At 47.7% G+C, this 13,371-nt stretch overlaps 1 protein-coding gene across 5 annotated transcripts in view; it reads right to left on the reverse strand.

Moving 5' to 3' along the window:
• Positions 1–13,371, reverse strand: part of TTC7A (tetratricopeptide repeat domain 7A) — a 368,146-nt gene that overhangs the window by 201,261 nt on the left and 153,514 nt on the right. For all 5 annotated transcript variants that reach the window (XM_083175293.1, XM_083175295.1, XM_083175292.1 and 2 more), the window contains one exon: positions 3,070–3,187. In XM_083175293.1, coding sequence (XP_083031419.1) covers positions 3,070–3,187 — 118 coding nt within the window. The remainder of the gene's footprint in view (positions 1–3,069; positions 3,188–13,371) is intronic.

A 13,371-nucleotide genomic window follows, 5' to 3' on the forward strand; every position in this document is an offset into this window, starting at 1 on the left:
GTGCGCTCCAGGTCACTTACTGCTGAGTGTGCACTGCACAGTGACCGGGAGCACGCTGCCCCCCACTCCTGGATAGATTGTGCGAGGAGTGCTACTCACAGGAGGGAGGGGGAAATGCGCCTGTGTGAGAGCACAGCTGTGTCCTTGGTGGTGGAGCAGCTCAGACTGGAGTGGACGCATCAGAGCGGGTAAGTGTCAAACTCTCTGATTATGTGTGTGTGTGCACTGGCACATTGCAGCCCATCATTAATTGCTATGTCCCATGATAATAAGCAGGACATATGCCCTAAGACTGAGTGCTGCCCCCCTGTGCAGGCAGCGTGTACCCTAATGCACTGCAGTTCACAGCAATAGCAGGAGGGAAATGCTACTGCTGAGTTACAGTGGTATTATTTGGGACATACTTGTATGAAGGACACTATTATGATAATAAAGAGTGGACATATAGTCCTACAGATACAACCGGCCCTTTGAGGGTGACCAAACTGCTGATGCGGCCCCCGATGAATTTGAGTTTGACACCCCTGCAGTAGTACATATTAAGCATGCTTGGGATAGGCACATTGATATCCTTACAAAGAAATAAGGATCCAATATGTGAGGTAACATGTTTAAAAAAGGGGCAGGCCTGGCGTTTTGGTGAAATTAACCAGAATAGATCTCTTACTACGGTGCCTATGGTAATCCTGTTGAGTTTGGCCAATGGTCTATTGATTAGTTAATGTGTGTTCTACACTGATTATCATTTAGTATTTGAGTAAACTCTGCCGATTTTTTTGTTTAGTAAATATTGCTATGGGATTCCAGCGTGAGATTGCCTCATTCGTAACCATCTGATCTTAGTACATTTACCGCTAAAGCCCCATACACACTAGTAGATATTGGCACCAATATCGTTCAGAAAGAGGCTTCTGGATGATATTGGTGCCAGTATCTTCCAGTGTGTATGCCTAATATCGTTAACAATGCGCGCCTCCGTGCACCGGTGACAATATTGAGGTTGGCTGAACATGCAGCTCCATCCCCCAATATCATTCATGCTCCCTGCCTGATCCTCACCTCCGGAGACTCCCGGCCCGCGTAAAGTGAAACCAGCTGGAGCCGGCTCCGCAGGAGGAGGAGCTGCAGTCTTCAGGTAAGAATTACAATTCAGAATGCTAGCCAATGCTTGCACTGTATTTATGCCACTGGCCACCAATGTTTATTTAAAGTTTAAAATAAGGTCACTGGCCACCATAGGGCACTGGCCACCAATGTTTTATAAAGGGACCTGGCCACCAATGTATTTCAAAAGGGCACTGGCCACCGATGTTTAGTTTATAAAGGGCAATGGCCACCAATATTAGGGCACTGGCCACCAATGAAGTGATAGAGAAGTGTCTCAGAAGATTGTTCACCAATATCTTTCATCTTTCATTTCTTCTAGTGCAGGGGTGTCAAACTCAAATTCATCGGGCCGCATCAGCAGTTTGGTCACCCTCAAAGGGCCGCTGTATAATAATAATGCAATGACACCACAGGCTGCTCCCGCTGTATAATAATAATAATGCAATGACACCACAGGCTGCTCCCGCTGTATAATAATAATGCAATGACAGCACAGGCTGCTCCCGCTGTATAATAATAATAATGCAATGACACCACAGGCTGCTCCCGCAGTATAATAATAATGAAATGACAGCACAGGCTGCTCCTGCTGTATAATATAACAATAGTAATGCCATGACACAAATTATTATACAGGGGGAGCAGCCTGTGGTGTCATGGCATTACTTTTATATTATACAGGGGGAGCAGCCTGTGGTGTCATGGCATTATTATTATACAGGGGGAGCAGCCTGTGGTGTCATTGCATTATTATTATACAGCGGGAGCAGCCTGTGGTGTCATTGCATTATTATTATACAGCGGGAGCAGCCTGTGGTGTCAATGCATTATTATTATACAGCGGGAGCAGCCTGTGGTGTCATTGCATTATTATTATACAGGGGGAGCAGCCTGTGGTGTCATGGCATAATGCCATGACACCACAGGCTGCTCCCCCTGTACAATAATAATGACACCACAGGCTGCTCCCCCTGTATAATATAAAAGTAATGCCATGACACCACCACCAGATATATTGTTTTTTTATGTAACTTACTGTATTTTATCCCTCAGGTTCCTTTACTGCTGCTGCGGCTCCAGTAATTTCAATTCCACTCCAAAGCCTGTCCTGCTGCGGCCCCCCGACTCGGCCTGCTTTCCTTACTCTCTGCAGACGCGTGGGTGGGAGGCGTCATCGTCATGACGTCCCCACCCAGTGTCTGCCACTGCCTCGATAAGAAGGAACAGGCTGCCGGGCCCTCCTCCACATAGCTGTGGAGGCCAGCGGCCATGTTCCTGTGGCCGCAGACATCTTAAAAGGCCACAGGAACATGGCCGCCGGCAGTGCAAAAAAAACCTCTCAAAAAAGATCTCAAAAAAGAGAATAAAAGGTGAAGGCTGGTGGCGGCTGCGCGGGCCACATGACGGGGCCTGTCTGGCCGGATTTGGCCCGCGGGCCTTGTGTTTGACACCCGTGTTCTAGTGTGTATGGACCTTTATATTGTGTGTGACTGAGTCTGTATATGGAGCACAATGGAACTTGTATTGGAAAAAAGCTACATTGTAGCACTTCATATACAGATTCAGAGACTCAGATATACAAGTGTCCCAAATAAAATAAATCTGTGTCGCGTGGGTGCATTGATGACGTTATGATGTCATTGGCGCTCCGGCGCAATGCATCTTTGGGACCGGGGATGCCGCTGAAGACGGATCCAGATGGTCGCCATGGACGCCAGGGGACGCTGTGGACGCCGGGGGACCTCCAGGAGACCAGGTAAGTATGTAAACAAATATATATATATTACAAAAATCATGAATAATCCCTTATCCAAAATGTTTGTGGTCCCGAGCATTTCGGATAAGGGATACTCACCCTGTACCTCATTAATTATGTGTGTAATTAGAACTATTTGTCATCAGGCACATTCATCGTTTCATTGGTCATTTTCACCTTACTAAGTTATGGAGAAGAGACATTACCATCAGTAGCCTGAAGGCTGTACACCAATCCCAAGGCCAGATACCCTTTAGCAAGTGAGTCTCCAGCTTCTTCTCCCATCTCCGTTACTTGTTTTGCTAGATTCTCCCCTTCTTCCAGCTGCAAAACACAGGAATAGGAATTATGTTACAGAACATTAGAACAAATAAGAATAAATAAGAATCCCAGCATGGCCATCACCGCCATATCAGAGGGAAGTGTAACATTGTGAGATCATAGAACGTGCGCCGTACAGTGAGCTCCATAGTGCAGCAATTACTGACTATCCCGGCGGCTGCTGGAGGCTGGGCGGCTAATTTCAGCTCCGTTCCTAGAGAACCTGTGAGGACAGGTGGGTGAATGACATCAAGCGTAGGACCTGCCCACAATACCCCTACATTCCCCCGGTGGCCCATTAAAGTCCCAGTGCGACACTGCATAAAGTTGGACCATCCTTTGGGTGTATCTGCACCCAGGATTACAAAATGGCTGCCCCCTTGCAGGGGACAGATGCTACCGGACCTCTAGCGTCTGTCATGGGAATGCAGTGTGTACACCATTACCTGGAAGTGCCAGTTTCCAGCAGCATTGGCGCACTGGGAACACCTAACCCCTAGCAACAAACATGTATCCCCCTGGCAATGAGCATGTAACCACCTGGCAATGGGCATGTAACCACCTGGCAACGGTCATGTAACCCCATAGCAACAAGCATGTAACCCCTGCTAATGAGCATAAAACACATGGCAACAATCATGTAACCAGTGGTAATGAGCATGTAACCCCCTGACAATGAGAATGTAACCCCTGGCAACGAGCATGTCAGACCTGGCAACGAGCATGAAACACTTGGCAAAAACTCGTATGTGATCCCAGTCATGGCTGTGGAATCTGATAGATCCTTGTAGCAGCCATGACGGTCTCCGGATCCAATCTGATGGGCACAGGACTGTGCATCGGATCACAATCAGAGGTAAAACACATAGGATATGGCACTTTTCACGTGATTTATTGACCCGATAGTTCGAAATCGTGTGAAAAAGGGCCATGTCGTAAAAGTGTTGGGGCACCTTTAGTTTTCACAGCACTGGGTCACTAGTTACTCCCAGCACTGAAGGTTTCCTTTCCCCCGTCTCTCATCTCTGTAACACACCCCCCTCCCTCATCTCTACATGAAAATAAACATAGCTTGTTAAATAGGCCATTCATTTGCATTTAGAGATTCTTTGTCTTAGCCATAAAACAAGGATTCAGTATCGGGCCGGATTTATTTCCTGTCTGTATTAACTGGGACACTGTGAGAGCGATTGCTTCCATGAGAATAATTCCCAATTTAACAATACTGCCCAGCATTTAGCTTGTTTGATTATTAAATAAATTGAATAAGAAAAGATCATTGCTGGAAAATAATTTCTTTACTGGGTTGACAGATTTAGGTAAAAAAACAAAAGCTTCTACCGAACAGGTTCCGACAGTTATGTAATATCTTATTTGACCGAAATAGGTGAGTGGTATATACACAGTTTTGGGGTGCGTTCCCCATGACAGCGATAGGGATGCTGGCAGTCGAAATCCTAACATCACTAGAAATGCCGGCGCCAGAATTCCAACAGCCAGCATACTGATCATAAGTATGTCAGGAGTCATAGCGTTAGGCTCCAGGGGGGAGGGTGGGTGATGCGGTTGGCTATGTTTAGGCAAGGGGGTGGGGGTTGGAGGGTGAGTTTAGAGTTACGCTGCACAAAGGTAGGTTATGGTTAGGCAATAGTAGGGTAGCCAAGCCCGGAGCATTTTTTCAATCCCGGAATTCGGGATTGAAAAATGCCCGATCCCGGGATTCCCAGGATCCTGGGATTGGCTTCCTTAATTAAAAAACCCGCCCCGGCCGCCCTGCATATTTACTTACCTGTGTGGTGCGGTGCGGTGCGGCCGGGAGGGTGGTCGGTGAAGCTGGGAGGGTGGGCGGCCGATTACTGATGCCGGGAGGCAGGCGGGTGAGTGAGCGGCCAGCAGCAGGATCCAGGAGCCAGGCAGGCAGCTGGGCGAACGGGCGATGATGTCATGCTGCGCGCCGGGTCTACGCAGCTGCTTGGCCTGCGCAGCGTGACCTCTGGCCTCATCACGCTGCGCAGAGCCACGCAGGGAAGGGAGAAGCCGGGCCCGTGATTGGCCACCCTAGGCAATAGGAAAAGGTTGGGGTTAGGCTGCAGGAAGCATGCTCCTGCGACCAGCGACCATTGCAGGGTTGTTTGCGGAAGCGCGCTCCCGGCGACAGTCGCCCTGTACGCACGGGGATATGGTCGATCAGCATCCAAATCCCTGGCGATTCTTGCTGGAATCGCACCGTGTGTACGGGGCTTAACATCACACATTAATGGATAGACCCCCTTATACCAGTGACACACTGACAGAACCCCCTTCCGTCAGAGAATATGTCCGTACCACATCATAACAGGCTCACCATCAAATGATTTTCACACTGGCCACAAGTCATTGCAGGAGCCACGCCACCCTAGACTTGCTCACACTCTCCCCTAAATCGCTCAGGCACTCCTAGAGTTTTCCTGGACACTCCCAGCGGTTTTCTAGACACGCCTGCCTTTTTCATAGCACTCCCACTAAACAGGAGGTTACCACCCCCAAACGCCTACTTCCTGTCAATCACCTTTGCGACCAGGTGCGTACAGTAACAGGCTATCATCGCAGAATAGCCTCGCGCATGTGTACTATGTGCCGTACACTTGTGCAGTGTATCGATAATCACCTGCGATCAGGTCTGATCGTGCCCATAGAGTAAATTTGAGGTGCTTGGCATCATTTTGGCCAAAAATATGGGTACACCATCCACGACCAGGTGACCTCATCTTGTGGGTCCCTAAAGATAAGGTTCAAGTCCAGGACACGGAACACCAAGACCAGCACTGACCCGAGAAACGGATGAAATAATAATTATTATTATTATTATACCGAATTGAAGTATGCCTGCTTTGTGAGCTTTGTGAGCCGCTAATTGCAAAATGAAATGTGTGTCTCTACCGTACTATTAAGCTCTGTTCTACCCATAATATAATTATGGATAACGGTGTCTGTTTTGTATTAGTTAATAGCTCCCTCTTGTTTATAGCTGAAGCATTTCTGCTGAACATACGCAGCACTTATTATATAATACTTACGTATAGTAATGACTGCCCTATATCTCAGTGGTTATCCCCTGCTGCAGATCATTTCATGGGAACAATTGTAAAACAAGTAGGGAGTGAACATAGCCAGTGGTGTATTTATAAAGGGGCCCCTGAGTCCCAGAGGGGCCCACACCGTGCACACTGCACCCATTTATCTAAAGCTGCCCATACATGCACCGATCACGGCGGTGCGATGTGTGCTTTGAGGTGCGCGCTCCTGCGGCATCTCATCGCACAGTACAAAAAGTATGTGCTGCACAAACTTTTTGTACTTGCTTTTCATCGCATCGCATGCACAATGCATGCACAAGGCATGCAAGGCGATGTGATGGATGCTAGTGTAGCCCAGAACGCACGACAGGATCGGTGCATGTATGGGCACCTTAAAGGTGCCCATACACGTTGCGATATGTGTGCTGTGCGTTTTGAAATTCATTTGTGCCGTGCGATTTTGGCACTTGTAGGGGGATGCGATGCGATCTACTGTACTGTTAGATGCGATGCTATTTTAGCCTATTTTTTTATTCTTTATTTTATAGTTACCTAATGGACATCGCATCGCATTGCATGTACTACAAAACTGATGCAATGCGATGCAGCACAAAAAGTACTGCCTGCAGATACTTTTTGTACTATACAATATTGTACCCATGGGGACGCGCATCGCATCGCATCCCCGCAGGTACACAGTGCGATTTTAACCGATGTGATGCGTTTGGAACTTTAAAAGTTCAAAAGGCATGTTAAAATTGCAATGTGTATGGGCACCTTTATTCTTAACCTCCATAGTCCATCAGTGGTAGCAGGAGCACTGCTGAAATCACTGGAAAAATGTCTCGAAGGCAGTAGATTAGTAATAATTGAATACGCCATATAGCCTCTTGCAGCCGTACTTGGAGCAATTACTTTATCCTCCGCCACGTTATTATTGGATCATACAAGGTTCTCTTTCCGACAATTTGTGACAGAGATAGATCGATCCGCACCAATCTCAGTTACTAGAATTTGATATTATATTATTTCAGTAATAATCCCCCGTAATTGTGTATTGGGGATTTCCAACAAGTCAGACCCAACATCTCCATAGCGATTACTGTACTTCAACTTAGTTATGGATCTTTATACTATTCCTGGATACAACTCATATTCTACAACAACATCATCATCATCCTCAACACCATATGAAGGGGTAAATTCCCTAAAGCCTCTCAATTTTTAGAAGCTTTAGTGACCATGGGCCTGATTCAGTTTTGTTTGCTGGGTTGCGAATTCGTAGCCTAAGTGATAATCAGAGGTCCACCATGTATGAGGCCTCTGTGCGAGCAAGCCACTCGCTGTTTGATTGACAGTGGGAGGCCAATTGGGGGCAGGCCGCCAGCATTTTCTGGGTGTTCTCAGTAACGGCAGTCATTCTATGACCGTTGGGAGGGACGCTGACGTCATCTCGGCACCAAGTAAGTCCTGGCGCACTCAGCGCTGCGAGCAAAAGAAATATCATACAATGGGGAATGATTTTTACCTTGTGTGAATGGTTGCTAACATGTTCACAGCGGCGCACAGGGGCGGGAGAGTGTGGGGGGTGTTCATTCGCCAGAGCTTGCATATACATGCTCGCTGGTCTCTGAATACTCGCAGCCCAGTGTGCAGGCATGAATCAGGGCCCATGTCTTAGCCTCCAGTTATATCATCTTCATTATAGTGCTCCATCGGAAGTGACACAAAGAATAGGCCTAGAAAGCTCTGATACATCCTGATCCTAAATTGTCTCAGGTCATCTTATACCCCTTTTCACCAAAAATCCCGGATCCAACCCGGCATTTGGAACAAGGATCCAAGACCGGTCAGATCTAGGATTTACCCTGTTTACACTGCGGTGCCTACCCGCAGTGTAGACCGAGGCGGCGCTTGTAGATGACATCATCTCCAAGCTCCGGGACCATGGTCATCCCTGCCGGGACCTCTGATCGCCATGCTGGGGGAGCCCAGAACTAAGGTAAGCTGCTGGGCTTTCCCCAGCCCCCATGCACCCCCCCTGCCCCCCCAGCCCCCTCACTACATCGCTCTATGGTCCTGCAGTACAAATTTGTTCTCAAAATGGGCAAAACCATGTGCACTGTAGGGGGGTGGCAGATGTAACATGGATGATTTGCGTACTCATCCATCGCCGCCTTGCTTTTCGACACAAAATAATTTGATGATCGTGGATTTGACAAGTGCTCGCAAATCTAAGACACCTCTTTGGTGTCTTACACAGTGGCGGCTGGTACCTTTTTGCAGGAGGGAGCTGCCGCTGGTCATGATGCTGGCATCCCCCCTGCCGCCGCTGCCGCCGCTCCTCCTGGCCCCTTCGTGTTTCCGACACCTGTACTTTGATGGCGGCCACCCGGACTGGTGCATGCGCGGTACCGACCTCTGTACTGTGCATGTGGCCAGCTTCTATGGGCGGTTTCAGAAACAGCCCATAGAAGGGAAATCACGGTCCCGGCGCCTGAGACCAGCACATGCGCAGTGCAGATATGGGTACTGTGCATGCTCACGGCAGCCCATAGAGAGGCATCCCTGAGGGAGGGAACACCTCCCAATGGGACTGCCTTGGTGACTGGCAGGCCGGACTTCCAATAGGAAGTCACAGCCAGTCATAGTGAAGCCAGTGCAGTCTCACAGACTGCATCTGGCTTCACTACAGTGGTGGATGTTACCTGGGGGGGCTGCAGCCCTGCAGCCCATGGGTAAAAACCGCCACTGGTCTTACATCTGTGAGTACCCATGCCCCCAGCCCCTGAATAGACGTTTTGCACATGCATACAGCCTCTATTCCCCTGGTAGTAAGGGACTTCCAACTGCCCCTCCACCACGGGACACAGCCAGCCCCCGGAGGGATGCGGGACAGTCCCAAAAAACGGGAGATGTGCTTGAAGCAACATGGTGGCACATGCGCGGTGCGACTCAGATGCATGGATAGCAGCATCACAATCGCTCCACCGCGTACAACATCGACATAGTGTCCATTTCATTGTCCCTTTAACCACAGCACATAACCGCTGCTCTGTTCTTCCAGCTTCTGCTGAGCAGAGATGTAATTGCATGATAGCTCAGCAGGCGCCTATTAACTCCGTTTTATCCTGAGATTCTGCTTTGTGCTATCATTAATTACTTTGAAATCCAATATATAGGTAAAATGAACTGTACATTGAGTTGTCCTCATTTCACCCCTCTCTCCCACGTCCACACGCGGCCCTTTTCAGAGGTTCAGTGTGAACGATGCAACAATACAGCACCTAGGAACATCCTGTGTGCCAGATGCGCACTAACGTGGCTGAGATATAAACCACTAGAACTGGAGCATGAAATTCGGGCATTAATTCACCTTTAACAAACAGCAATCATTAGAACTCCAGCGTACAATGTCGGTCTGTGCAGTTACACAGCTCCGTCCCCACTCGCTCTTCCTGACGGGAGATATCGGCGATTTCATTCCAATCAAAGAAAAAACAGAGGGTTGAATTTTATATCTAAAAGTGGCAAATAATAATAGCAAGAGGTTATGGGCGGCTGGGAGGTAACGCTTTATAAATAGAGGTAGGATTTACTAGCCATACAGGAACTCTCTACATTATTGAAGAGGTACACGTGGGGCTCACTGTGTTATAGGATATACTGTATATTGTGATATTGGCATTACCTACTAGATTGTAAGCTCCTCTGAGTAGGGCCCTCTTCCCTCCTGTTGTCAAAGCCCACTTCTCTTCACATTTCCCTCACAGCTCTCCTTTACTCCAACACTCAGTGACCATCTTCATACTCATCTCCATCATTGGCCTCAAGCCTCTAGTTGTATGTTGAACTGTGGTGCTCTTTATTTGTACTGTATTTTTGTTATTTATTCAATGTTATGCCAAGTTTTGTCTCCCTGTATTGTTCCTTTGTACGGCGCTGCGAAACACTTGTGGCGCCTTATAAATAAAATTATAATAATAATAATAATAATAATAATACCTATTTCATACAGCTCTCAGTAGGCGGCAGGGCAGGGTGTAACATTTATTTGCCCATTTTAATTCATTTTGACCATCGTCAGACTTAAGATGCCAGAAAGAAAGAATCCGTCTCATTTGAGCACCAGCATTTTGATAAAGAAACATCAGCGGCCACATGTACTGTAATAGCCTCTAAGCTCGGCGGCTGTGCGGGTTGCCGGCCGAACTCTGATTTTTTTTTTTAAAGGGGCAATCACTTACAAGGCATAGTTTTGCCTTGTAAGTGATTGCCCTTTAAAAAAATAATAATAATTGTTGTTACCAGTGTTTTGCTGGAGGGGAGGGGCAAGTAATCAATTGTTATTCCTGCTATATCCCTGTTTGGAATTTATATAAACTGTGTATTCTGTTTTTGATTGTCTGGTACAATTCATTCTGTGCTACACTGGCACTTAGTAGACCACTACCGCACCTCTTATGCAATTAAACGCCTGGGTATTCAGGGGACCCACTGCCTCACCCATGATCAGCCGGAGCAGGGTAAATGTGAAATATGTGAACTGTGACTATTGTAGGCATATTCTGCCATACTCAGTACCGGAGGGGGGGGGGGGGGGGGGTGTTACATATGTACTAAACAACTCAATGGGGCCTAATTCGGACATCATTGTTCTTGAGATTGCTGTTGCCATATGCCATTGCAATTATACACTAATATGGTCAGAAGGTAACCAGAGCATAGGGACGGCAACTACTGTCTCTTCTGTCTGACGTTGTACAACTGCTGATACCAACGTCCAACGTCAACGTCGTAGATCATGTCAGAAGGAAGAGTATGAGTGCTTGCGGAGATAGGATGCAGAGGGCTCTCCAGTAGTAAGATCGCAACTGCTAATTTATGCACACCCATGAAACGCCATCTGAACGTCATTGACAAACCTGTGATTGGCCAACAACTTCCCATTACCGACTCCAAACGTTGCCTTCCTGTAACTCAATACGCGACTAATTTCTTGGTGCAACTGCCGTCGACCAATTTGCACTTTGTGCAGGGCCAGATTTGTCAATAGGCCTATGAGGCACGGGCCTAGGGGCGGCACCTTCTGCGGGCGGCACAAGCCTCCCTCCTCCTCCCCCTCCACCATAATCCCTCATACAAGATAGCACCAGGCCAGGGTGAGTAACATCAAGCAGGACCCATCTTCTCATTGACCTATTGACCACCAAGGGAAACGCTCCCTCCGGAGACTCATCGGCAAACTGGTCTGTCCGGAGCCATGCCCCCTCCCGTTCTCTGAGTGCTGCTCCGCGGCCATAACCGAAGTCTGCTCCCCTTTGTCAGGTCCCAATTAGCATCCCCTGACGCTTGTCCCTGCTCCCCGGTACCACCAATGAGGACCCCCATATCTCTTTGTGTAATCCGCAGCAGGAGTCATGGTGAGACGCCAGGCAGCTCCACTAGAGGAGGATGATGGCGGCAAAAGGAAGCAGCAGCAACCGCCCATCAGCCCGGGCTATGAGGTGAGCTCTATATGCTCTAGGGCACCCATAGTGCAACAGTCGGGCATACTGGGCATTGCAGACCAGAGACCCCTCACCTAGTATTGCATGGCTAAAATCAGGTACTGGGGGGGCTCAACAATGTTCTGCCTAGGGGCGGCCTGACCCCTAAACCCGTCCCTGGCTTTGTGACCACATCTGAATAAAGCCGTTGGTTGGCTCCGACAGTGTAGTAAATAGTATCTTTATCTGAAAGACCTGCCTGTAGCTCAGACTACGCCACCTTATGCTGCCCATACACTTGTGAGATATTGTTTACAATCCTTCGATTTCGACCTCATCTTGCCGAGAAATCAAACGATTGTATGCACAAAATGTGTACCATTCGAGGCGATGCGCGGCCACGCCGCTCGAATGTCGCGTCTCACGGTCTTATGTGCTGCACATAATATTTCTCGAATTGTATGTGTGGTCGAATGCTGTTTTGTGCGCATGAGATTTTTCTAAACGGCGACATCCGATTCTTGAAGAGTTCTGGACACTTCCTGGCCACTCCATTTGATCATGCGATCCCGACAATTTTATCGAACGGTGCATATCTACAGATTGATTGTCCGATCTGGCTGGTTGGAACAAAAACCTGGTAAAGGAAGAGGGCAAATGACAGTTGACCATTTGATTTGAAATGCTGGAAAACTGCCAAACTGTCATTCAGATATTACCAGGTTTTTGTTCCAACCAGCCAGATCGCACAATCAATCTGTAGATGTATGGCCAGCTTAAAACTCCTTATTCCAATAAAATGCAAATGAATAAAAGCTATTTATTATTTGGGTCATGCCAATGATCCAAATCTGTCCCATACTGTACCTTGATTATACTGCACTTGTTCTAGACTAAAAGTGTCATTAGTGTACTGTCTAACAAAGTAACAAAATCCCTGTCTGCTTCTATATATGCCACTGCAGTAAATACTGATCATTTCTTATTCTGGCCATGCACCGCTCACTGGATGGAATGCTAACTACTATTGCAATATACCGCACAAAGGCAAAATACAGCAGTTAAGTTCATTTTTGGACAAAAGCCAGCATGGACTCATAGTTTGTCAGTGTGTCCTCTAAGACTCCACATTTGGCAGGTATAAAACACATAACCCTATCTACCAAATTTTACTTTCCAGTCCAAGGACAGGACTGCAAGTAAATGACATTGAGCAGATGTTTGCTGTGCTCTGATAGTTGTAATAAAGGAACCATGAGAACGTGGCTCAGACTTAGTAAGAGATTGCTGAGGCAGAGTGTATTAAAGGAACCGTGAGAACGTGGCTCAGATGTAGCACGTGATCTCTGAGACTGTGCGTAATGAAGGAACCGTGAGAACGTGGCTCAGATGTAGCAAGTGATCTCTGAGACTGTGTGTAATGTACTTACCATGAGAATGTGGCTCAGATGTAGCAAGTGATCTCTGAGGCTGTGTGTAATGAAGAAACCGTGAGAACGTGGCTCAGATGTAGCAAGTGATCTCTGAGGCAATGCGTAATGAAGGAAACGTGAGAACGTGGCTCAAATGTAGCAAGTGATCTCTGAGACTGTGCGTAATGAAGGAACCGTGAGAACGTGGCTCAGATGTAGCAAGTGATCTC

Source organism: Crinia signifera, chromosome 3 (assembly GCF_055691185.1).
Source record: "Crinia signifera chromosome 3, ASM5569118v1, whole genome shotgun sequence".
Classification (NCBI taxonomy): Eukaryota; Metazoa; Chordata; class Amphibia; order Anura; family Myobatrachidae; genus Crinia; species Crinia signifera.